This window comes from Xenopus laevis, chromosome 8L (genome assembly GCF_017654675.1).
Source record: "Xenopus laevis strain J_2021 chromosome 8L, Xenopus_laevis_v10.1, whole genome shotgun sequence".
NCBI classification, from domain to species: domain Eukaryota; kingdom Metazoa; phylum Chordata; class Amphibia; order Anura; family Pipidae; genus Xenopus; species Xenopus laevis.
The window spans coordinates 126504719-126532603 of record NC_054385.1 but is presented as its reverse complement, the minus strand read 5'-3'; the positions used below and the strand labels follow the sequence as shown (position 1 = coordinate 126532603).

General features: G+C 40.1%; 1 protein-coding gene and 1 long non-coding RNA gene across 3 annotated transcripts in view; one reads left to right on the top strand and one right to left on the bottom strand.

Annotated features, from left to right (window-relative positions):
* LOC121397214 (butyrophilin subfamily 2 member A1-like) overlaps positions 1-27885 on the bottom strand; it is a 37989-nt gene that overhangs the window by 6569 nt on the left and 3535 nt on the right. The window contains exons 2-5 of one of the 2 annotated variants that reach the window (XR_005963591.1): positions 14404-14510; positions 10807-10842; positions 7937-8281; positions 6630-6833 (exon numbers count right to left, since the gene is read on the bottom strand). Coding sequence is in view for 1 of the 2 variants with exons in the window: in XM_041573603.1 (XP_041429537.1) it covers positions 7937-8281; positions 10807-10842; positions 14404-14488 (466 nt within the window). In the remaining variant the exon portion in view is untranslated. The remainder of the gene's footprint in view (positions 1-6629; positions 6834-7936; positions 8282-10806; positions 10843-14403; positions 14511-27885) is intronic. The other variant, XM_041573603.1, reaches the window with a different exon arrangement.
* On the top strand, positions 1722-3736 carry LOC121397215. The gene is made up of 3 exons (XR_005963592.1): positions 1722-2202; positions 2801-2859; positions 3629-3736. It is a non-coding gene; the product is annotated as an uncharacterized LOC121397215 (long non-coding RNA).

The window sequence follows — 27885 nt, the reverse complement described above, 5'->3', positions numbered from 1 at the left end:
CCATAAGAATGAAGCTCTTTCAAAATATTAGGTAAGGAAACAACTGGATTAGAAACTAATAACAATAAGTCATCAGCAAAAACCGCTGCTTTATGATGCTGAAGAGGAGATTGCAAACCCGAAATATCTACATTTTTTCTTAGTGCCACTAATAAGTACTCCATACAGATCACATAAAGCAGTGGGGACAGTGGGCAACCTTGGCGGGTACCATTGCGGATATTGAAGGGTGCTGACAAAATTCCATTAACCCTAACCTGTGCTGAGGGTATAGTGTAAAGTGACATAATTTTGTCTATATATAATTTAGGCAATTCCAGTGTCTCCAATGCTAGTTCTAAAAAGTCCCAACCAACTCGGTCAAACGCCTTCTCCGCATCTGTAGAGAGCAATAAGGATGGCGTTTTCTTAATGCTGTTCCAAATCATTCCATTAATTACTCTAATTGTATTTTCTTTCGCCTCTCTCCCTTGTACGAAACCCACTTGATCTCTGTGTATGCAGTGTGGTAGAATCGGTTTCAATCGCTGTGCTAAAATTTTAGTAAAAATTTTGAGATCTAAATTTAAAAGTGAAATTGGCCTATAATTTCCACAAACTGTGTGGTCTTTATCCGGTTTTGGAATAAGTGATATATGGGCTAACAAAAAGTCGGAGTTCAATGGAGATTCCTTGGAAACAGCATTAAAAAAAGGGAGTAAGACCGGTATAATATTTGACTCACATAATTTATAAAATTTAGCAGTATAGCCGTCTGGACCAGGTGCTTTGTTTAGTTTTAGTTTTTTGATAGCGTCTTGTATCTCAGGTCCCGTAATAGGATCTGCAAGGGTTTGTCTATATTTGTCGGGTATGCGAGGGAGTGCATTGGAATCTAAATAAATTTTAATCGCTTCTCTCAGGGTAGCTTTTCCTTTTACGGAGAGTGTGTTGAGATTATACAGGCGCTCATAATATTCTTTGAAAGTTTCCGCTATTTTGTTGGGGGTCCATTGTAAGTTCCCCGCCGAGTCTCTAATCTGTCTAACGTTGGCCAGAATTTGTTTACTTTTTAGTGCTTTAGCTAATAATCTACCCGTTTTATTGCCATGTTCAAAGTATTTTTGTCTAACTCTAGATAGAACATGTTTGATTTGATCATTAAGTAATTTATGTAAATCCAGTCTAGCCAATGTCAGTTGGTGCAGTAAATCAGTAGATTGGGTAATTTTGTGTTTCTCTTCCAAATGTAAAATCTGATCCATCAATTTTTGTGTCTGCTCCTGTCTAGCTTTTTTCAACCTAGACCCATGCTTAATCAAAATTCCCCTTGCCAGGCACTTTAATGCCTGCCACTTGGAATGTAATGATGCTGGATCAGTTTGTAGGGCTTCTCTATAAGTTGATAAAGTATCTTGAAGTTCCGTAATACAATCTATATCATCCAGTAGTGATTCATTCAATTTCCACCTCCAAGGGGTACATGGATTGTGGGGTATCCGCAATTTTAATTGTACTGCGGCATGGTCAGACCAAATAATATTATGTATTTTTGAGAAGGAAATCCAATCAAGATACTGTTGCGACATCAGAAGATAGTCTATCCTGGAATAAGTTTGTCTAGCATTAGAGAAAAAAGTATAATCTTTTTCATTTTCATGAAAGCATCGCCATGTATCTACTAGTCTAGCCCGATTGAGAGTTCTCTTCACCTTGTTCAAAGTAGCAAACGGTAATGGCGAGATGCCTTTTGAATTATCTAATAAAGGATTCAAGACCATGTTCAGGTCACCTCCTATCAAAATTAGGCCTTCAGCAAAGGCTTCTAAAGTCCGTAGCAATTTGAGTAAATAATCAGCCTGGTGTGTATTAGGAAGGTAGACACTTCCTAACGTGCATTTGGTATTGAATAAAGTGCCCTTAGTAAATACATACCGACCTTCCTCATCTTTAATAGTAGCAGAACTATGGTAGGTAATATGCTTATGTATGCCAATCGCCACACCTTTAGTTTTAGTATCGGGATTGTTGCTTAAAAACCATTGTGAGTAATTACTAAATTTCTCTAGTACATTATCTTGTCCTCTAAGATGGGTTTCTTGTAACATTAATATGTGTGCTTTTTGCTTATACATTTCCCTAAACAGTTTACTCCTTTTTTCAGGAATGTTCAGCCCATTGATATTCAAGGATATTACATTAACTTCAGCCATTGTTAATCAGGTAAGTATGAGGCTTAGCATTTGCAAAAAATTTCCGTAATCTAGCAAAAAGTATGGTCTGAAAGTAGTCAAAAACCAAATTAATCGTTGCAGCACTGCTTGGTACAATGGTAGTAAAACCGAAAAATAAACATCTATGAAACTTAGGTAACGTAAACAAATCAAAATAGTATTGGGGTAATAGGAGCCCTCTACATGAGTGGCTAGAAATCGACAGACAAGGTCTGTCGGAAACCCCTGGGGGGGTGGTAAACACCATAACCATGGCTGTGTGGGCTCGCTGTCGCCACACCCGGTGTACAAATCAATAAAAAGTATAAGCATGACCTAACGTGAACTGCTAGATTAAGACTAAAGCAGGTCTCTATATTAAGCTACAAAGACTGTAAAAGAATTTCAACGTCGAGTAAAATCACTCACATATCATAGCAGTCACCTGAACAACAAGGAACTTCTCAGAAAAAAAAAAAAAAAAAAAAAGGAAATGCCATAACCCTGGTTAGGGTGGATGAGAATAGAGAAAGTCCAGTGTTCTTGTCAGCCGTCCGGTTTGTGGCACTTTTCAGGTGTCATTTTGTTCTTTTTCTTCTTACTTTTAGGTGTGGATACGTCAGTCCAGCTTTCCTTATCGGGCAATTCCGGGATAGCAGGAGCCAATGTAAGTTTTTCCCATTCTGACAGGTCAGGTTCCTCAATGCCACATATTTTGCAAAATTGGGATACGTCATCAGGATTTGAGAGCGATGCCGTTCTTCCTTCCTTGGATACTTGTATACCAAAGGGATACGTCCAGCGATATAGAAGCCCCTTGTCTTTCAGCTTCAGAAGGAGTGGTTGGATAGATCTGCGTTGCTGCAATGTGTACCAGGAGAGGTCCTGTAGGATAATAACCTCCGAGTTCATGAAGGAAACGGATCTCAATTTCCTAGCCTTAGCTATAATTTCCTCCTTCAGACCAAATCTGGTAATACAACAGATAACATCTCTGGGTTTATCCTTGGGGGTACCCCTGGGTTTGAGTGCTCTGTGTGCTCTTTCCAAATCAATATCAAATGAAGTTGGTTTGTCTAGCACTTGCCGAAATAGTTGCGACACAGTGTCCATAAGGTTTTCCCCTTCAGGCTGTTCCGGGATTCCCCTGAGACGGATATTATTGCGTCTCCCTCTATTGTCCAAATCATCCAATCTCCTCTGCATCGTGGCAATGACTTTTGTGTAATGCGTATTAGCAGCAGTCAAGGCCTCCACTGTAGTTTCCACACAGTCATTTCTAGTTTCAATTTCTAGAACACGTGAGTGTAGAGAGGCCATCTCTGTTTTTATGCCAGCTATCTCCTCCTTCAACGTGCTTTTAAACTGTGTAATCATGTCAGCTAAGTCCGTTTTAGTAGGAAGGGATTTTAAATGCGCAATTGTAATCTGTTCAGAACTTACAGATTCGCTGTCGGACTCATCAGCGGGACTTCTAGCACGCCGTGGCGCCATCTTGGATCCCTGACGACACTGTTCAGAGTCTGTCGATGTGAAGAACTGCTTCAATAAGCGCTGTGAGTCTTTCGCTTTAACGCTCCTGCATTCCTCACCATCATATTCTTTAGTTTTACCATGTTTGCCCATGATTCCAATCCACAGCAGGCGAAACACCGGGTCTGTGTAGCGGAGCTCCGGTCTTATGCGACTGCCATGCTCGGCGGTTAACCACGCCCCCGGTCGAACTTTTTTAATTGAAATACTTTTGATAAATAAGGCCCCCAATGTTGGATTTTGCATCTCATTTAATGTAGCCGCCTCTAGGGCTCACTGAAACATCAGATAACAAGATTGCCACATAAAATGTAGTTATGGGCAGATTTACTTTGGCACACCAGGTGCAAATAGCCCTAAACAGCACAGCATTCTGTATATCATTTTTTTATAGCATTTTTATGGGAGAAAAAGCAAAAGACTGGTTGATACATGAAGCTCGGGCTGTTGGGGATAAAGAGACTTTTATACCAATTCATGAATCTGTTGGGTGGGTGTCTTTTAAAAAAAAAAAATTCAATTAAAAAGAACAGTTAATTACTTAACATTTATATTACCAAATAGGATAGGCAGCAATTGACAATGTTACCAGATACAGTATATTATTTACCATTGAGTGGGACAAAGTACGATAGCACTATGGACCATATTTCTCATGGGCACCTATTAACTGAGGAGCGCCGAGCAGCGCCTTCACGCATGTGCGCTCAGCGAATCAGAGTAGGGGGCGGGGATTGGAGGGGGCCCTGGATAGTAGTCCCGGTGGGCCCCAGGCCCCCCAATCCGACCCTGCCCAGGGCAATGGTTTGTGCAGGCTGAGAAATCTGCAGCAAAGTGCAGAGCAATTTGAGACACAAAGAACCCTGTGCTTAACCTCTGCGACAGACAGTCAGTAAGTACAAGGCTTTCCTGTGTCCCCATGCTCATAAACTTACATGCTTTCAGCTAGGGGGACGTCAGGGGCTGGGCTTGTGCCCCCAAAAAGCTCCCCCAACTCCATTCTAGAGTTATGTCTCTGTGTATTATTTTGCCCCTGTTTTTGTACTTTTTGGGGATTATTTATTAAAGTCTGATTACCAAAAACTCAAAATATATAGTATTTTTTACTATAAAATCAAAATTTTTAGTGGAGAAAAAAACCTCGATTTTTTTTGAGATTTATTATGACCCGAGTTTGGAAAAAATCATAATCTGAAAAACCAGCATCTCAGATCTGCCGAGGTTGTATATAATTCAATGGGAGGGGTCCCTATCCTATTTGGAAGTTTCTGTAGTCTCCTCTGGAATTAGTCAGAAAATCTCAATATTTCTGACTTTTCGGGCAAAAATCTGAAAAAATTCGGACTTTTTAGAATTTTGTGCGATTTGGGAAAAAAATGTTTGTGTTTGTCTCCAATACAATGAAATTGTGCTTTTTTAATAATAAATAAGGTCACATCATGGATTCTAGTTTGGTCGCACTTTATTTTATTAAAATAATAAGAAAAATTTAGATTTTGATAAATAAGGCCCTCCATGTTGACTAGTGATGAGTGAAAAATTTTGACATGTACAGATTCATTGTAAACTTGTCAAAACCATGTCAAAAGTTTGCAGCGGCTCGTTTTGCTTTGTGCGTCAAAAAAAGAAGCACGGCAGAAAAAAAAACATGCAACAAAAAGAACGAGCAACAAACGTATATGTTTATATTTTATTCTTGCCCTCTCCTTCCACATCAACCAAAGGGATCTATGCCGTCCCACTGTCCATATATGGACATAAACATAAATATATAGTTTATTCATTTTGAGCTACAAATCACCCAGATATTATCTTTTGTTGGTCAGATGTATTATTAGTTGTGGCTGTGTTTGTAAGCTCGTAGTAATACATAAACTATAGATGGTACTTTATGCTTAAACGGCAACATAGTGTAGTAGTAGGTACCATTACTAATCAACTAGAGGTAATGTCAAAATGTCACAGACATGTTTTTAAGAAATTGACAACATGTGTAAACTTTTTTCTTTTTAAAAAGCAGTTGTAGCCTAGTGAATAGGAGACCTCTAACTATGTCTGAAATGTGTGTAGCAGTGAAAAATGCATGTGATGTTGCCCTCCCAAAGCAGAAACAAGTAGTGATGGGCGAATTTATTCACCAGGCGCGAATTCGCGGCAAATTTGCGCGATTCGCCACCAGCGAATAAATTCACGAAACACCCGCGAAAATTAGCCCGAAAAATTTGCCGGCGTAAAAAACGGGCGCCGTCGTCAAAAAAACGGACGCCGGCATCAAAAACGAGCACCGGAGTCAAAAACGAGACGCCGGCGCCGTTTTGCGCAAATTCGCCCATTACTAGAAACAAGGAACCATGAAAAAAACGCTCATTGACTGTAGCTGACTAAAAAACTGGCCCACTATAACTGTCACAGTCTGTAACTAGAACCCTGGAGACTGCTTAAAAACATCTCTCCTTTTTAGTGAAACAGAAAACATCTGGCAGGACAGGTACAGATTCCTTTTGGAACCCCAGAACGTTCTGCAGTGAGCTGACATGGAACCTGAACACTATGGAAATAGGTTTGGCAGAAGCCATAAGAACATTGAGTGTAATTATTTTTAAGGGTCAACATAAGTGATGAGCCAATCTGTCCCGTTTTGCTTCACCAAAAAATTTGCAAAATGGCGAAAACTTTGTGAAACTTTTTTATCGCTTGTCCGTTTTGTAACCAGCTACAGTCAATGGGCGTTTTTTTCATGGTACCTTGTTTCTGCTTTGGGATGGGCAAAATCACATGCATTTTCAAGGTTGAGGTTCTTGCTGCGGAGTCTGTGGCTCATGATTTCAAATCTATATGGTCTAGTTTTCATCAAAATCTGGTGAAATCTTCTGTTCTCCAGAAAATTGCTGGATAGTCACTGACCTGGTCCTCCATTCCAAATTAGGGACTCAGCCTGGTTATCTACCAAGACTCCATCTACCTTCTCCCAACTTGGCTGCATATTTCAGTTTATGATGAAGAATATCATAAATCTGGTTGCATTTTCCTCCTAGACTGAATCTCACATTTAGTTTCTTGATAGACCTTTTGGAGCCCCTGATTGGTGGTCCTGAATTGGGTGTGGTTCTGTTATGTGTACAAGGATAAATAAAGAGAAACAACATGAGTCTTACAAAAAAAAGACAATATTTACTTATAATTAGTGCATAAAGACCAGCATTTCAGCCCTGAGGAAGACTCACAAGTGAGGCCAAAACTGTCAGTTTGTTTGTCTTTTTTTTGCAAATCCTGTGCTTTGTCAAACTCTATTCTTATTAAGCCTCATCAACTGGGTTTTGTGCTGTGTGTAGCGAGTCAATGCTAACCTCCACAACCTTACAAAGTTTATTTCATCAGCAAATATACAATATTTACTTTGGAATCATTGCATAAAGCCAATAAAACATTAAAGGGTAAGATGCTAAAATAATGTGTCACAGCTCTATTTAGCCCCTTTTTAGTTAAAGGAATACTGTCATGGGAAAAAAAAAAATTCAAAATGAATCAGTTAATAGTGCTGCTCCAGCAGAATTCTGCACTGAAATCCATTTCTCAAAAGAGCAAACACATTTTTTTATATTCAATTTTGAAATCTGACATGGAGCTAGACATTTTGTCAATTTCCCAGCTGCTCCTGGTCATGTGACTTGTGCCTGCACTTTAGGAGAGAAATGCTTTCTGGCAGGCTGCTGTTTTTCCTTCTCAATGTAACTGAATGTGTCTCAGTGGGACATGGGATTTTACTATTGAGTGTTGTTCTTAGATCTACCAGGCAGCTGTTATCTTGTGTTAGGGAGCTGCTATCTGGTTACCTTCCCATTGTTCCTTTGTTTGGCTGCTGGGGGGGAGGGGGGTGATAACACTCCAACTTGCAGTACAGCAGTAAAGAGTGATTGAAGTTTATCAGAGCACAAGTCACATGACTTGGGGCAGCTGGGAAATTGACAATATGTCTAGCCCCATGTCAGATTTCAAAATTAAATATAAAAAAATCTGTTTGCTCTTTTGAAAAATGGATTTCAGTGCAGAATTCTGCTGGAGCAGCACTATTAACTGATTCATTTTGAAAAACATTTTTTTTCCCATGACAGTATCCCTTTAAGTTTAGAATGCTACCATATTAATGATTCATTGCCAAATAAAAGGGCCCTGATTAACTTCTTTGGACGAGAAAATAAAACACCACTTACCAGTGACATTTAACTCAACAGTTCCTCTGCCATGATGATCATCAGATTCAAAGTAACAATAGTAGGCTCCACAATCTTCAAATGTGACGTTCTGAATAAGTAAAGCCACTGCTCCTCTAGTGATGTTCTGTTTCAGGAGTTTGGTTCTGTGAGCAAACTGCTCCATCTGCTTTAACTTGTCTTCTTCTCCTCTATTGTACATGTGCACATAGGGGGGGTATATATTTCTGAACCAGACAATTAACATTTTCTCCGCGTTCATCTCAGGAACCAGACTGCAATGTAAAGTGGCATCGGAAGAAAAAGGAGCAGACACTGGTGATACTGACGAGACCATAAATCTGACTGGAAAATATAACAAGAGCAGAAAAAACAAAAGAAAGCTGTTTTTACTATAAATTCAGCATCTGGAATTGAAAAAAAATGTGTTAATTGTTTAGCAGGCAAACAAATGGATAAATGAGGTTTTAGGTTACAAATAAAAAGTTACAAAGCTTATGTGATAATACTCTTAGAAAACAAGCAAATAATTTAAATTGTCCTAATTTAAAACTGACTGACTTATTACCCTCCCCTGTTTGGCCATGCAATCAATACTGAAATATTCATTTATCAAAAACTCATCCTTTATTTATACAATTAAGTTGAATTAAGTTCTTTCCTTCCCATAAAATAAAGCAGGAATGGACTGAAGCCCCCAACTATATATATATATATATATATATATATATATATATATATATATATATATATATATATATATATATATAAGTAATTCCAGCAGAATTATTATTTATGATCAGTTGATTATAAACGTGCCATATGATAAATTCACAATATATTCAGTACATTTTAGTTATACAGACATGGGGATAATCTGGACAGAAAATTATTACACAATGGATTGTTTTAGTTAAATACAGGTATAGGATCCGTTATCCAGAACTCTCTGAATTATGGAAAGGCCGTCTCCCATAGACTCCATTTTATCCAAATAATCCAATTCTTTTTCACTGTAGTATTTAAACAGTACATTGAAAACCCCAGGTCTCGAGCATTCTGGATAACAGGTCCCATACCTGTACCTACAGATCAGAGATTGCCTGAAATTACAAGCTTTTTTTAGGCATTTTTTTTGCAAAAATTTGACTTCCCAACATCTTGATTTAAATATATCCATTTATATATAATATTTTACTATGTAATTTTATCTGGTGTGGATAATTGATACATTGGGTTACCATTGTAGTATATACATATATAGTCATACACAATTTAATTGTGCTGAATGTGAAAGGATTTATATACAACTATGTGAATAACAAATCTGGATATAATTATATCAATTTCCTGAGCACTGATACAGGACATACCAACCATCTTCTTGACCCCTTTCAATCAGGTTTCTGTACATATCAATCTACTGAAATGTCTAATGTCCTTTAATGAAATTCATGCTGCCCAGCGACACTATTCCATATAAAAACACTGCCCTTCTTCTTTCCTCTACTGCTGAAACACTGGTCCAAATTGTTGCGTGTCAGAATTGCTGCGTGCATAAAAATTGTTGCACATAAAAATTACTCTGATACCATTGACTTTAATGCATTTGGATTATAGAGTCGCTAGAATATAAATTGCCGCTCGTGTCAAAATTGTTGCGCTTCAAAATTATATTGAAAAATTTCTCGCTGAAGAGAAATGGGACAGATTCCCCATCACTGAAATCTGACAACACAGTTCACCAAAGTCACACGAGTGTAATGAAACTACAACTAAAGACATATTTGTTGACCCCTGGTATGATATACCCACAGCTGTACTATATTGTTAAAGGCAATGGCTATTTGGAAGGCTTCTAAATGATTGGTAGAAAGGCAAAAAAGGACCGCACATGCTCACCGCTCTCCCCTCAAGTCAGGTGCTCCGTCCAACAGTGTCCCCACTGTAAACACGACAATAACTCGAAAGGCAGACGGCACTTCTGAAAATAGGTTTTATTGGAATTCCTGCTGGAAAAAACCTGACGCGTTTCGGGAGTTATCCCTTAGTCATAGGTTAGTCTAAATGATTGGTGTAGTGTAACTACATTTTATGGAATATGTTGTGTTTTAATGGCATTCCACATTGTTCATGGTCAGATTATGTTGTTATTCCATTGTCTATTTAGTGGGGGCTCCTACACATCATGGGTTTATTTTGAAGGAAAGCATGTTTTTAATTGTGTCTTAATGGTATAACTAAAGGCACTAAAGGTATTTTTGATAAATTTAAATACAAGTATTGTGAAACATATATCGGTATCCCAAAACCCTAAACAAATCTTGGCTCACGCTTCTGCCTCTAACAAACGACTTTCTCTTCGGGAGGAGCCCTCCGCTACTCGGATGCTGCCAGGTCTTAAAATGAGAGGACATGGGGGGGGGGAGTTCTGGGCAGGCAAGGGAACCGTAACATATAGAGGAAGGATGGAGGACAGTGGTGGAACAGGCCAGGTGCAGTACAGGATCAGGAAGCAGGAGCGTCAGGATAAACAGGTCGGGGTCAAAACCAATAGGTAGCATGGTACAAAGTCAGGATCCAGTAGAGTGGTCAATAACAGGCACTGGCTGGTTCAGGCAGTGATATCGCAAAGGTTAAAAACAGGCAAAGGTCAGCAACAGTAAATCAGACTAAAATCACACCCAGAAACTATCTGAAATAGACCTACATCAGGCAATGAGTTATTGCAGAGCAGGGGGTTTTATAGCCAGACTAAAGGCAACAGGTGAAAAAAGCCATGCGACTTGCAATTACATGGAAGCAATAGGAGTGAACCAAGGCTTTAACTGCTATAATCCAACCAAATTCAGTTTTCTGTCATCCCTTACCATTATGTCCATCTGCTTGAAATCCTTCAAGATCCCCTGCATAGAAATAAAAAAGCTCAGTAAAAAACATGCATGCGATAAATAGGGATTGAGCTGAACATACTTTTCTCTGAGTTATTTAAGTTTTTATTAACTGACCATATAATGGGGCAGATTCACTAAAGGGTGAAGTGGCCGTCGCTAGAAATCCAATCCACAGGGACATCGGCAATTCACTAACAGGTGCAGATGAAAATTAACTAGTGAAAGAGACCGACGCTAGTGTTCGTTCGCACTTTATCCCCAGGTGACTTTTCGCTATGACGAATGGTCATTGCTCCGCAAATTCACTAAATTGAGGATTTTAACAAACGTTACCTCTTTTGGCAGATTTTTCTTCACCACCTTAAACCAGGAGAACTGCTGAAACAAAGCTATATCTTCCACAATCTGATGTCAATGACATCATATCCTGTACCGTGGAAAGTCATGAAAAGTGTAAAAAATGCAGGCGACTTTTCTATTTTTAAAGCGGCATTGTCTTCAAAAGTCGATTTTTGTGTTAACCTGTTTTTATAACACATTTGAGGGGCATGCCACATATATTTTAGGGTGGGCTCAAGTCTAGGGCATTAAAGGAGCTTTTATGTCTTTATTTTGCTTCCTTGGACATGTGTAATAAAAATTGGCCACTTCAAGCATTTGCACCAACATCTCTAAAAAAGATGTTGGTGTAAAGACTTTTATGCACCTTCCCTATTCAACTAAGCATAAGTTACTAGCGAATCTGCTGTACCTTCAGATGAAAATAAAAATGTTCTGATGTTGTTCTGCTCAGCAAAGCTCGTTTCATCTGAAGGTACAGTACTTCTAACTGGAAGTCCATCTAACTGTACAGTTACAGGAACTGACTAGCAGGTGGCACCGTTGTTACAAAAGTCATTATATTGGCAGTTAAAAATTGAAAGGAACAGTAACACCAAAAAATGAAAGTGGTTTAAAGTAATACAAATATCATGTAGTGTTGCCATGCGCTGGTAAAAACAGGTGTGTTTGCTTCAGAAACACTACTATAGTTTATATAAACAAGCTGCTGTGAAGCCATGGGGGCAGCCATTCAAGCACAGGATACACAGTACATAACAGATAAGTACTACTATAGTTTATATAAACAAGCTGCTGTGTAGCCATGGGGGCAGCCATTCAAGCACAGGATACACAGTAGATAACAGATTAGTACTACTATAGTTTATATAAACAAGCTGCTGTGTAGCCATGGGGGCAGCCATTCAAGTACTACTATAGTTTATATAAACAAGCTGCTGTGTAGCCATGGGGGCAGCCATTCAAGCACAGGATACACAGTAAATAACAGATAAGTACTACTATAGTTTATATAAACAAGCTGCTGTGTAGCCATGGGGGCAGCCATTCAAGCACAGGATACACAGTAGATAACAGATAAGTACTACTATAGTTTATATAAACAAGCTGCTGTGTAGCCATGGGGGTAGCCATTCAAGCACAGGATACACAGTAGATAACAGATAAGTACTACTATAGTTTATATAAACAAGCTGCTGTGTAGCCATGGGGGCAGCCATTCAAGCACAGGATACACAGTAGATAACAGATAAGTACTACTATAGTTTATATAAACAAGCTGCTGTGTAGCCATGGGGGCAGCCATTCAAGCACATGATACACAGTAGATAACAGATAAGTACTACTATAGTTTATATAAACAAGCTGCTGTGTAGCCATGGGGGCAGCCATTCAAGCACAGGATACACAGTAGATAACAGATAAGTACTACTATAGTTTATATAAACAAGCTGCTGTGTAGCCATGGGGGCAGCCATTCAAGCACAGGATACACAGCAGATAACAGATAAGTACTACTATAGTTTATATAAACAAGTTGCTGTGTAGCCATGGGGGCAGCCATTCAAGCACAGAATACACAGCAGATAACAGATAAGTACTACTATAGTTTATATAAACAAGCTGATGTGTAGCCATGGGGGCAGCCATTCAAGCACAGGATACACAGTAGATAACAGATAAGTACTACTATAGTTTATATAAACAAGCTGCTGTGTAGCCATGGGGGCAGCCATTCAAGCACAGGATACACAGTAGATAACAGATAAATACTACTATAGTTTATATAAACAAGCTGCTGTGTAGCCATGGGGGCAGCCATTCAAGCACAGGATACACAGTAGATAACAGATAAGTACTACTATAGTTTATATAAACAAGCTGCTGTGTAGCCATGGGGGTAGCCATTCAAGCACAGGATACACAGTAGATAACAGATAAGTACTACTATAGTTTATATAAACAAGCTGCTGTGTAGCCATGGGGGCAGCCATTCAAGCACAGGATACACAGTAGATAACAGATAAGTACTACTATAGTTTATATAAACAAGCTGCTGTGTAGCCATGGGGGCAGCCATGAAGCATATTGTAGGTAGGGTTGTCACCTGTCTGGTTTTAACCCAGACAGCCTGATTTTTTGAAGGGCTGTCCTGGTCAAAACTGCCTACCCAGTTTTATAAATTAGGAAAACAGGGCAGGATTCTCTGTGATTAAACCCACCACTGCCCCTGATGTCACAGCCTGCTCCTATCACATCATGACCCCACCCCCATTGCATCACAGCCCCACCCCCTGCCCAGAGTTAAATGGGCCAAAAAGTGGCAACCCTATTTGTAGGTCAGTGTCTAGTGAGCACATTATAGGGCAATTCACTTTTCTGAGCTGCTCCCTCATGCCCAGTCTGCTAATTCACCTGCACAGCCTGGTGAGGAGTCACTGCGTGGATTAAAAAGCACATGCACATTAGCCAAGTCAGTTTCATTGAAGCGTGTGCTTGCAGTTTTCACAATGCAGCTCATAAATCTCCATAGATGGTTATTAAACATGCACAAGCACTTTGTTATATGGATGGATGAGGATGTAGTACATTGGTAGGGTGGGATGTGACAGTGCTAAAGGAACCTTATCACCTCAAATATGTTTGGACCAATTTACACCTGCACAGAAACCCATAGCAACCAATCAGTGATCTGATCATCTGATTGGTTGACCTTGATTACTGCCCATATACAAATTTACCCAGAGTTTATAAAGGAGCCCAATAATGTGTTTGACCCCAACAATCAGACAGGGAGTGGACTCCCGGTGCAAACAACACAGTGATGTGTAAGGAAAGAGGTGCTTGAATTAAGAGTTTTGGGATTCAGACATGCAATGTACATAACATGCTGGAAGCTTCTGAATGGGGTTGGTCTTTTTTAATATGATGCAGAGAGTGATATTCTGAGACAATTTGCAATTGGCTGTAATGTTTTATTATTTGTAGTTTTTAAGATATTTCGATTTTTTGAGCATCTTACTGGTTTGAATGAGAAATTGGAATATGAATAGGAGAGGCCTGAATAGAAAAATGAGTAATGAAAAGCAATAACAGTAAATGTGTAGCCAGACTATAAAAAATAAATAATGAAGGCTAATTGAAAAGTTGCTTAGAATTGGTCTTTTTATGACATACTAAAAGTTGACATAAAGGTGAACCACCCCTTTAACCAAAGAGATACATAAGACTTACCTGAGTTGTGAACATTGGATGACCCAAATTGCAAAACAATAATGATCAACTGAAACAGGGGTCGGTGTGTTATGGGTGACAACATCCTTCCCAACAAACACCTAAATCTGGAAGGACAGAAATAAACATATAAACACATAACTTACAAATGAATGTAGGGTTTTGTCTTCTTATAATCGATAGTCGATATTCTCACCTGTCTGCTGGGAGGGAAATTATACGACTATATTCAGAATCTGTTAAATGTTATTCATATTCATGTTGTGTCTCCAGCATAAGCTGTCACCATGCTAACATATTCTACAATTCATTTGCTCGGAGCTCCCTCCTCTGGACACTTGCTGTAAGTGCACAAGGTCACTTCCTATATCCATTTTACACCTCCATAAGGCTTATGGCAGAATTTGGACTAATCAGGCTACCGTACGCCCACCATGTGACCTAGAGCAATGCCTTGTAGGAGCCATGACTTCATTTTACAGACCACGCTGCTGGAAGAAGCACACAGTTCTGCATCTCCCTTATGATAGAATCGCTGGGAAGGAAATAGTTACACCAAAACACCTCCACAGCTGCCAGAACCCCCAGAGACATTGCTACAGAGACATTTATGCCAGTATATATATTTTATGCTGCAGTTATATGTTCATTTGCATGTTTTTATATAGTTCATTGCAAGCACACTTATTATATTTTCTGCTGTTTGTATTACAGTTTCACCTCTATTCCATTTGCTTAACCAGTAAAATATACAGACTTCAAGCTTAGTCTCTTTATTGGATTGTGGGAAGGTTTAGCTGCATGTCAAACTACACACTGCCCCAGGGTAATACGTAGTGAGGCCAGAACAGTGAAACAGCGCTACCTCAAAGGCGGGATTGAACTGTATCTCACTGCATGCGCAGTAAAACAGCAGCTACCACACAAGTGATCAATCCGGCTACGCTGCGAGCGCAGATAACATCACATTATAGCGATCCAGATACGGCCACGGCTATTAACTCATTGCAGCACAAAGAAGCCACTACAGCAAAAACAGGCAAAGGCTTATCCAGCGTCGCATAATGTCACAGAAGAAGTCATCTTCACTAGTGACCAGGTCCCAAGTTTCAGGCTCCTCTCATCGATCATCTGTTACCAAGGCAAAGGCAGAAGCCGCAAAGGCCCGTGCCGCCTTTGCAGAGAGGGAAATGGAGGCAAAAATAGAGCGAGAAAGCCTAGAAGCAGAAACAAAGGTAAAGAGAGCACTCTTAGAAGCAAAGAGAAAAATAGAGAGTGAATGGTTGAAGCTGAGGCAAGGATGAAGAGCGCACGCTTAGAAGCATCCCTAGAAAAACTGGCCATAGAGAAAGAAGCTGCAGCAACCTTAGCGGAAGCCGAGGCTCTAGAGATGATTGTATACCCTGACAGTGAAAGACACAGCAAAGTATCCGATCTGGAGATTGAATCCCAAGATCCACTACAACGCACCAAAGAGTACGTCTACCAGCACTCCAAACAGGATACAGATTCTGTTTCAGCACAATAACCAGACCAACATGCTGCTCCAGGGCCAGACCAAGGACATCATACACCTCCAAAGGCCAGCAGCAAGTCACAAAGGCACGTCGAGCAAAATGATCCTGCCTACAACAACCACTTCAACCAGGTACCCAAGCCTAAGGTTAACCCTGCACCTACCTCCTCAGCTGTGTCACAATGGTATGTCACAGTCCAGCCTAAAAGAGAACCTCCAGACAGGTATGACTATACAACACCTTTCACTATTATACACAACCACCTACCTATACTGGTACTAACCAGGTCACAATGGACTTTACAACTTCAAAAGTTCAATGACCGCCCAGAAGGCTTCAGAACCTGGTGATCCTCCTTCCAAAACAAAGGTTTAGACCTTTCATACAGTGAGGAAATCGACCTCCTTATCAAATACATGAACTGAGTCTGCAGAGCATGCCAAAAGGATCAGAGTAATTAACATAAAACCCAGAGACTGGTCTCAGAATGATCTGGCACAGACTTAATGAGTGCTATGGCTCAGCAGAGGTTCATGCACTCTTCAAGAGAATTGATGACTTCCCTAAAATAACCAATAAAAGTTACCAAAAACTTAGGGAATTAAGTGACTTGTTAATGGAACTACAAGTAGCCAAAACTAAAGGAGACTTACCAGGGCTTGCATTCCTGGACACAGCCAGAGGTGTTAACCCCATAGTACAAAAATTGCCCTATAACTTACAAGAGCGGTGGATGGCACACAGGTCAAAATTCAAAGAAATGCACAATGTTCCATTTCCTCCTTTCACCGTATTCATGGACATTGTATACCAACAAGCCAAGATGAGAAATGACCCCAGTTTTGATTTCACTTTGCCACATGCCACCCTTTCAGTACCTAATACTTGCAAAGCAGCAGTAACAGTACAAAAAACTAATGCCTCCTCTTTAGATTTCTTTCACAGATCTGCAGAACCTTCTCATGAGGAGACGAGGAATAAAGACCCTGGTAAGCAGTGTCCTTTACACTAGAAGCCTCACCCCCTTCTGAAATGCAGAGCCTTCAGAGAGAAGTCCATAGAGGTCCATAGAGGACCGCAAAGCTTTCCTAAAGGAAAACAACATCTGCTACAGGTGCTGTTCATCAACATCTCATCTTGCCAAGGACTGTAAGGTCGGTGTAAAATGCATAGAATGTGACAGCACGCATCACAACACAGCTTTACACCCTGGGTCAGCCCCATGGACTGTATCTTATACCAAGAGCGCCAGCAAGCATGGCGGGGAGGAAGATGACAGTGCCACAAACACCACAGAGGTCAGTTCTCATTGCACAGAAATCTGCAACGGTGCCATAGGCAGCAGATCCTGCTCCAAAATTTGCCTGGTCAAAGTATACCCGACAGGCCAAACAGATAAAGGCATTAAGCTCTATGCAATCCTGGATGACCAGAGCAACAGATCTTTAGCCTGCCCAGCTTTCTTTGATGCATTTAATGTCAAGGGCCCAAACACGCCTTACTCTTGAAAAACATGTGCAGGAGTTATTGAGACAGCAGGAAGAAGGGCATCCGGCTACCAAGTAGAGTCCATAGATGGAAAGGTATGCCTACCCTTACCAACTATAATTGAATGCAACCAGATCCCCGATAATAGATCTGAAATCCCTACACCAGACATTGCTAAGCATCATGTACACCTGAAACGCATAATGCACTTAATCCTCGAACTCGACCCTAAGGCTCAGATAATGCTTCTCCTTGGAAGGGATATCCTGCAGGTCCACAAAGCAAGGGACCAGATAAATGGCCTTATGCCCAGAAGCTAGACCTCGGATGGGTCATAATTGGAGATGCTTGCCTTGGAAGTGTACACAAACCAGTCTGGGTAAACAGCATGCTGACAAACACACTCGAAAATGGACACTCCCTCCATTTTTCCACCATGCCACAACCAGTTCCTAATAAAGGAAAAACCTTACAGCACCAGCCTGGTACACACACCCCTAAACATTTCCGATGATAATCTCACCTGTGACAGTGATCAAGATCATTTAAGAGAGGGAGTTCTCCTTTGTTTCCACAAAGACTCTATTGCCTTTATTGCTGACATTCAACAAATGTTTCATTGTTTTCTTGGCAGAGAGAAAGACAGAAATTTCCTGAGATTCCTTTGGTTCAGAGATAACGATCCTTCTAAAGACATCGCAGAGTACCGCAAGAGGGTGCACATCTTCGGCAACAGTCCTTCACCCGCAGTCGCAATTTACGGGCTCAGGCGCTCTGCTCAGGAATGTGAGGTAAGGTACGGGTCAAATGTTGCACAATTGGTAGAAAGAGACTTCTACGAGGATGACTGCTTAAAGTCCTCACCCTCAAGTGAAGCCGCAGTCAGCCTTCTCAAAAGAGCACAAGAAGCACTTGCCTGCTCCAACCTCAGGCTCCACAAAATAGCTTCTAATAGCAAAGCAGTGATGGAAGCCTTCCCTTCCCAAGACCATTCAAATGATCTAAGAGACTTAGACTTGGGAGCTGATTCCTTACCTGTGCAACGGAGCCTTGGGCTTCTGTGGGACTTAAAGTCTGATACCTTTGCCTTCCAAGTAAACAGAGAAGAAAAACCCTTCACTCGCAGAGGTGTTCTGTCCACAATAAATAGCCTGTATGATCCCCTAGGATACGCTGCTCCTGTCACCATACAAGGTACAGCACTTTTAAGAGACTTAACCCAGGAATCATCTGATTGGGACACCCAACTGGCTCCTGACAAAGGTAATTCATAGGGAGAATGGAGAAGTTCGCTAAAGGCTCTCGACAACCTTTGTGTTACACGTCCATATGCCCCGGTACCTTCTACAGAGGTACAAAGCCAAAGACTTTGTATGTTCTCTGATGCTTCGGTTAAGGCCATAGCTGCTGTAGCATACCTTAAAACTGTGGATATCTATGGACAATGTCACATTGGGTTTGTTATTGCCAAGGCAAAACTGGCACCAATCCCAGAACACACTATAACCAGACTAGAACTCTGTGCTGCATTCCTAGCCGTAGAGCTAGCAGAGCTCATCACAACAGAGACAGGCATAGAACTCAAAGAGACTGTATTCTACACAGGCAGCAAGGTAGTACTAGGCTACATCTATAAAGAAACCAGAAGGTTTTATTTTTTTGTCAGAAACAGGGTGCTCAGAATCAGACGATCCACACATCCAGGACAGTGGAACTATGTACCCACGGACTAGAACCCTGCAGATCATGCAACCAGAGTTGTTGCCGCAAGTCAGCTTAAAGACACAACTCGGCTCTCGGAACCAGCGTTCTTTTACACCACAAGAAACAAACTTGTCCCTAAAGACAGCACTTTGAGGAAGCTTCACTCATTCCTTGAACAAACTGGCCAATTGAGAGTAGGAGGCCGTCTTGCAAATACCTTCTGGGATAGATGGAGAAAGCAATACATCTCCACTTTGCAGCCACTTTGCAAATGGCAAACTACCAAGCCCAACCTAGTGATGTTGAAAGACTGTCAGGCACAGAGGAGTGAATGGTCCTTGGGTCTTGTCACCAATACATTTCCAAGTGAGGATGGGAGAGTCCATAAAGTTGAGGTCAAGATCTCCAAGCAAGGAGAAACCAAATTGTTCTTCAGACCAGTGACTGAACTGACTGTTGTCTCCTGAGAAATAAAGTGGTGGCATCCATAGACGCCAAACGGGGAGTGTTGTGTCTCCAGCATAAGTTGTCACCATGCTAACATATTCTTCAATTCATTTTACTCGGAGCTCCCTCCTCTGGACACTTGCTGTAAGTGCACAAGGTCACTTCCTATATCCATTTTACACCTCCATAAAGCTTATGGCAGCATTTGGACTAATCAGGCTACCGTACGCCCACCATGTGACCTAGGAAATAGTTACACCAAAACACCTCCACAGCTGCCAGAAACCCCAGAGACATTGCTGCATAGACATTTATGCCAGAATATATATTTTATACTGCAGTTATATGTTCATTTGCATGTTTTTATATAGTTCATTGCAAGCATACTTATTATATTTTCTGCTGTTTGTATTACAGTTTCATCTCTATTCCACTTGCTTAACCAGTAAAATCTACAGACTTCAAGCTTAGTCTTTTTATTGGATTGTGGGAAGGTTTAGCTGCATGTCAAACTACACACTGCCCCAGGGTAATACGTAGCGAGGACAGAACAACGCCTACACATTTAAGGGGCAGATTTATTAAGATTCCAATGGTAAATTCAAATTTGAATTTTCAAATTTTGTTTTGTGTCAAAACTCACAAATTCAAATTAAAAAGCACCAACTTGAATGTAAATTTGAATGTGAGAATGATCACACCTCGACCCTGGAAACAGTTCTAATTTGAATATTTGCCACTTAAAACCCGCTGAGGTCATTTACAAGTCAATGGCAGAGGTCCAGTGAACCATTTCAATATGTTTATTGCCTTCCTGACTTTCTAGGGGAAAAACTTTGAGGGGAAAACTCAATTCGAATTCTATTTGAATTTGTGGGTCGGGACTATTCAATCAAATATTAGGCATTCAAGTTTTTAATTAATAACCTTCCATTTCAAGTTGTGGGTACATTTGAATTTATTAGAGTAAAAAAAATTCAATAAGGGGCAGATTTATCAAGGGTCGAATTTCGAAGTGATAAATACTTCGAAATTCGACCATCGAATTGGTTTACTTTGATATCGAATATCGAAGTTGAAGTTTTGTTCATCGAATTTGGCCGTTTTGCGGTCGAAGTGAAATTGTTCGATTGAACAATGAAATCCTTTGAATCGAAAGATGCGAACAATTTCATCATTCAATCGAACGATTTTACTTCGACTTCAAAAAACATAGAAAAATGTTCTAGAAGGTCCCCATAGGCTAACAAAGCAATTCGGCAGGTTTAAGATGGTAGAGTTTTGAAGTCAAAGTTTTTTAAAGAGACAGTACTTCTATTATCGAATGGTCGAATAGTCAAAGTATTTTTACTTCAAATCAAAGTTGAAGTAGCCTATTCAATGGTTGAAGTATCCAAAAAATTACTTTGAAATTCGAATTTTTTTACTTTGAAAATTCCCTCAAATTCACTTCGACCCTTGATAAATCTGCCCCATAGATTCAAAATTTGACCGTAGTATTTTCCCAGCATGTGGACATCCAATATCTAGAAAATTCTGAATTACGGGAAGACCATCTACCACAAAACCCAATTTAGGCAAATAATCTTAATTAATGAGAATGATTTTCCCTGTAATAATAAAAATACTTCTTTTGTATTTGATAGTTACACGTCTGCATGAATCCATATTGGAGGCAAAACAACCCTATTGGGTTTATTTCATGTTTAAAGGGTTTTTAGCAAACTTAAGGTATGGAGATCCAAATTATGGTAAAAAACCCATATCCAGATAACCCTGGTCCCAAAAACTACAGGATACTTCATCCCATAACTGTAATGTAGAATGGATTGTATAATAATTCAGAGCTATGTTGAATGTACATATCGCAAATGACCCAAAAGTGTTTTAATTCTGTCGTGAAACTCTGTGGTAACTTTTAAGAATTTAGAAATTCCACCCATGAGTTGGTATGAATGGGGATCTCCATCAGCTTTAAACATTTGGGTACTGCCATTTTTTCTGCTCAAAACTGCCCAAGCTCTGTCTATTTGCAGAGGTTCTGTTGGGAACTGCTTTTAAGATCTAAAATCTGACTTGGTCATAATATCTCACACAAGAATGAAGCGCTCACCTCCGTCTCTTTTCCCTTGAGGACCAGGTGCTTAGCAGTCAATTTCCCACTCTGCCATGGGTATCAATCATAATATCTATGATAATTGTAGATTTTAGTATCACAATAGCCTTTGATATTATGTCTGTCCAAGAAATCATCCAAGTCCCTCTTATAGTCATTAACTGAATCAGCATCACAACATCACCCGGCAGTGCATTCCACAACCTCACTGTCCTGACTGTGAAGAACCCCCTACGTTGCTTCAAATGAAAGTTCTTTTCTTCTAGTCTAAAGGGGAGACCTCTGGTACGGTGATCCACTTTATGGGTAAAAAGGTCCCCTGCTATTTGTCTATAATGTCCTCTAATGTACTTGTAAAGTCTAATCATGTCCCCTAACAAGCACCTTTTTTCCAGAGAAAACAACCCCAACCTTGTCAGTCTCCCCTCATAATTTAAAGGACAAGGAAAGGTAAAAAAATAAAATCCAATTTTTACTTTCTTTAATGAAAAAGAAACCTATTTTCAATATACGTTAATTAAAAAATGTGTACCGTTTTTATAAGAAACCTGACTGTATGCAGTAAAATTCTCCCTTCATTTACTGCTGTGGATAGGAATTGTCAGACGGTCCCTAACTGCTGGGCAGGAAAACAATCATACTTATGAACAGCAGGGGGAGCCCCCGCCTTACTTCCCAGCCATGCAGAACTCAAGCAGCTTTGTTTATGATGATCCCTAAGCAGCCCAGACCACACTGAGCATGTGCAAGGTCAGGGTCAGGCAAAGATGTATAACAAAGTTACAAGATGACAGCCCCCTGTGGCCAACTTTGAAAGCATAAATCATTTGTTTGATTAGGCTTGTGGTGCAGTAAGTTCATGTTTATGTTTAGTATACAAAATACAGAATTTCTAGCCTTATTCTATTTTAGACTTTCCTTGTCCTTTAAGTCTTCCGTCCCTCTAACCAGTTTAGTTGCACTTAGTCTCTGCACTCTCTCCAGCTCATTTATATCCCTCTTAATGACTGGAGTCCAAAACTGCCCCCCATACTCCAGATGAGGCCTCACCATGGTCCTATAAAGAGACAATTATGTTTTCATCCCTTGAGTTAATGCCCTTTTTTATACAAGACAGAACTTTATTTGCTTTAGTAGCCACAGAATGACACTGCCCAGAATTAGACAACGTGTTATCTACAAAGACCCCTAGATCCTTCTCATTTAAGGAAACCCCCAACACACTGCCATTTAGGGGGTTATTTATCTAAGGTTTAGTGTTAGAGTTTTGTTATACTCAAATGAACCTGAATGAACACACTTAAATGGTATGAATGGATTGAATGGGAAAAACCTGATTCTGTGAGTTTGAGTCCCGCAGGCTGGTAACATCTTCAAATGGTTCAAGGGACCTTTGCATCGACTCCTACATGACCTCAACAGGCTTAAGTTGGTGTATTTTTGTATTTGAGTTAGGGTAGGGGTATAACAAATCTAGACAGATCACTCTGCAAAGTGGCAGCATCCTGCATGGAACCTATAGTTCTGCACAATTTAGTCTCATCTGCAGAAATAGAAACAGTACTTTCAATGCCCACCTCCAGGTCATTAATAAACAAGTTGAAAAGCAAAAGACCTAGTACAGAGCCCTGTAGTACTTTTTTGTAGTTTTACACCTCATATAAGACTGTAAATGTGTTGATTTTGCAGTACCTGAAATGACAGATCTTGTGGGGTGTCTTCATTTTTGGGTCCCTATATGCCACATACTTTGGTATACCTATGCATATTGGGCATTGAACTCTTCAGTGGACCCCAGGCATTCATATTTAGGGGGTACATAATGATATGTGGGAGATACGAAGCTTCAAAATTGAAGTTTTGAGGTGATTTTCAGAAATGTCGCCAAATGTAGGAAAGCTTTGTGACTTGGTGCTTTGGAGTAGAAAGACATGCATACACAATTTGTATTCAAGGGAATGTGTTTTTTCCAAAAATATATGGCATTCTGGGGTGAACATTCATTTTTATACCTTTGCTCCTCAAAAAATGCTGTAAATGTGTTGATTTTGCAGTATCAGGCATTACAGAACCGATGGCTCGTATGAGGTGTCTTTATTTTGCGGCCCCTATTTGCAACATACTTTGGTAAACCTACGCATATCAGACATAAAACAATTCAGCTGACCCCAGGCATTCATATTTAGGTTGTTTTATTTGGTTACCAAATAATACGTGGGAAATATGATGCTGTAGACTGGAAGATTTGAAGTCATTTTTCAAAAAAATGATAACTTTAGGAAATAATTGCGACTTGATAGTGTGGAGTACATAGATATATTTACCCATTTTGGATTCTTCTGTTCTTTCCACTAATGTGTACTTTTCTAGGGTAAACCTACTGTTAGTGGAATATTTGGCCTTGAAATCAGATGTGTGCAGTTTTGTGGATCAGTACTCTGTAAATCTGGTAGTGTACTGTTTGGAGTTTTTGACCTATATAAGTGAGAAATCTCCATAAAAAATATATTTGGTATAGAACTTTCCAAATCTGCTGTGTTCTTGCGCATAAAATAAATGATGTTTCTGATATATGTGTTTGTATTATGGGGAACATGTTTTTTTTTTTCATGTTTAGACACTTAGAATTTCTTTTTACACAAGAATTTCACCAAAATTCAAGCTTATTTTGAAAGCTTAGGTTGTCCTGAAAAAAAACTATATATTATTTTCCTAGAAAAACCACCTCAGGAAAGGCCCTAAATTGAAAGAGTTTGCTGCACCACAAAGCCTAATCAAACAAATGATTTATGCTTTCAAAGTTGGCCACAGGGGTCTGTCATCTTGTAACTTTGTTATACATCTTTGCCTGACCCTGACCTTGCACATGCTCAGTGTGGTCTGGGCTGCTTAGGGATCATCATAAACAAAGCTGCTTGAGTTCTGCATGGCTGGGAAGTAAGGCGGGGGCTCCCCCTGCTGTTCATAAGTATGATTGTTTCCCTGCTCAGCAGTTCGGGACCGTCTGACAATTCCTATCCACAGCAATAAATGAAGGGAGAATTTTACTGCATAGAGTCTGGTTTCTTATAAAAACGGTACACATTTTTAAATTAAAGTATATTGGAGATAGGTTTCTTTTTCATTAAAGAAAGTAAAAATTGGATTTTATTTTTTTGCCTTTCCTTGTCCTTTAATTGAACCTGGCATAAATAACTGTGCCTATAACTGTTAAATACAATCCACAATTAACTAAAGTCTTGTTCTTAGAAACAGACTTGCTTCTGCCATATCCACCTTCATAGAAGCTCTTAAATCTGATTCAATTATATTCAGTTCTTGTATTTAAAGTTATTTTGAGAGGTGGAGACTCCGATTCCACAGCTCTGCAACAAAGTCTAAGTAGATTACATCCACAGCTCTGCAACAAAGTAAATTACATCCACTGCCATCCCAGAGTCGAGGTTCCTGCTCACCTACTCATAAGATGGAATCAAATGGCAAAAATTTGTTAAAAGGAGGCAGACAGGGTGAAGGCAGCACCACAAGGCACAAATACCAATGGAGCAGAGGACACATATGATTCTTACCCTCATGAGGGGAGCGGAGAGAGCAGCCATGGAGACCCATGAGAGATCATAGCCACAGGACTTGTTAGTATATAATATTTCAGATGCTGCCTGATTACCTTTGCAAATAACTCTAACACAGAGGGCCGTTTCCTACACTTTCTCACTTGATATTTAGTAACAAATATTTTTTCATAATTTGAGACTTAAAAGTCATAAGTACAGGGGTGTTCTTGGACCTCTGGCTGCCCTGAGGAGACCTTTCAGATACTGCCTGCACCACCCCACTTACAATGCAATGCAATACGAACAACTTTTACAATTTCATTAACCACATAGAGGAAATGGCATTTATTGCAGTCGTCACATATACAATCCTTCCAGAACCCCCTTTTAATTGCTTATAAAATTGCACTACAGGAAAACATTTTAAATAACCCCAAATGGGGAACATATACCTGTTTGCATTGTAGACAGGGTTGCTTTAATCATAGGGCCAATGGGGCATCTGGCCAGGACCCACTAATTTGGCGGAGCCACTATGCCATGAAGATTCTTTTTTAATTTTATCCTAAAAGACTGGAAAAGGTGTGTCCTGTATATGTCCTACTGGTGCTCAGTCTTAAACACCATGGAGTCCAACAAATAATTTGGGAACAAAAGGATAAATGCAGAATTACTGCTACAGTGCAAATTTATTGCAACCCATACAACATGTTTCAGGCAGCACATGCCCCTTTTTTAAGTGTGTACAGGCCCGGATTTGTGGAAAGGCCACCAAGGCCCTGGCCTAGGGCGGCAGGAGTTTAGGGGGTGGCATGAAGCGCAACAACACCCACATTGGTTCAGAAACACTGGGGATGCACAGGTGCAATTGTTTTTTAATTCCCCATGCAAAAATCCCCATTGCACCGGTCCCGATGATGAAAATTTGCTCGAATAAAGGGGAGGGCACAGGGGCAATTAACGGCAGCGGACCTAGGGACGCCTGATATGTAAATCTGGGTGTTCCGGTACTTGGGAGTGTGCTAGCATGCACAGGGGGGTTTTGCATCTAAGGGGCCAGCGCTAGGGCCATTCGGCGACGTTAAGAGGTGCACAAGTGAGCAAAGACTACGGCACTGGACTGGACTGGACGCTTAAATCCAGCCCTGCCAGCAAAGGGCCAACCAGAAAAGGGAACCAATGATGCACAGATTAATACTGCAGGGATTAATAAACAACAGTAGGCTGCACATAATTAACCTTATCAAATTGTAGGGATGCACCGAATCCACTTTTTTGGATTCGGCCGAACCCCCGAATCCTTCATGAAGGATTCGGCTGAATACCGAACCGAATCCGAACCCTAATTTGCATATGAAATTAGGGGTGGGAAGGGGAAAACATTTTTTACTTCCTTGTTTTCTGACAAAAAGTCACACAATTTCCCTCCCCGCCCCTGATTTGCATATGCAAATTAGGATTCGGATTCGGTTCGGCCGGACAGAAGGATTCGGCCGAATCCGAATCCTGCTGAAAAAGGCCGAATCCCGAACCGAATCCTGGATTCGGTGCATCCCTATCATATTGTAAGAGTAGTTTGTGAATGTTGCCCCCTCTTTTATGTAATTTTGCTTGTTCAATTACCAGCCACTTCAGTTGTGTCTGATTGTGGCCATAGGTAACAAAATGCCTAGAAACTGGTGTATCGGTTGGGGTTCCTGCCTTGTAGTTCCTAATATTGCTTCTATGTTCTTTGATGCGTTCTTTCACTGCTAGTTTGGCCTACATAGGCCAATCCACAAGGACATTTCAACATTTAAATTATGTTTTTGGTATCACACGTGGAGAAGTCCCGTAGACATATTGTGTTGCCTTTAGTGGGGTGACACACCACCTTAATTATTGAACAGCAGCATATCTAGCTATCAGGTAAGTTAATGCAATCCTTGGGGGGGTCACATTATTTAATTTCCTAGGTGTGTTCCCTTACTGCCCACTAGGTGGAGGCACTGTGCTTTAAGTAAGGGTTCACAAACAGAAAGGTGCCCTGTGTATGCTGGAGTAAGACAATGCCCTGAAAGGAGTACACCTTCAGTAAAACTGTGCTGTCACTGAGCAGCCATCCTCCAGCTAAATATTGCAAATGGCCAGTCCCCTGCATTCATTTATTGTCCCTGTGCAACTCCCTTTAGTTTATTATTGTCACTGGGCGGCTCCTCTTCCATCTATTAGTAGTACAGTTTTCTGGAAAAAAATACCGGCCTTCCGATATATTTATCTTTTTTCCCTATTAATAACATTGGGATCACTGACCTTCCTATATATTTATCTTTATTCCCTATTAATAACATTGGGATCACTGACCTTCCTATATATTTATCTTTATTCCCTATTAATAACATTGGGATCACTGACCTTCCTATATATTTATCTTTATTCCCTATTAATAACATTGGGATCACTGACCTTCCTATATATTTATCTTTATTCCCTATTAATAACATTGGGATCACTGACCTTCCTATAGATTTATCTTTATTCCCTATTAATAACATTGGGATCACTGACCTTCCTATATATTTATCTTTATTCCCTATTAATAACATTGGGATCACTGACCTTCCTATATATTTATCTTTATTCCCTATTAATAATATTGGGATCACTGACCTTCCTA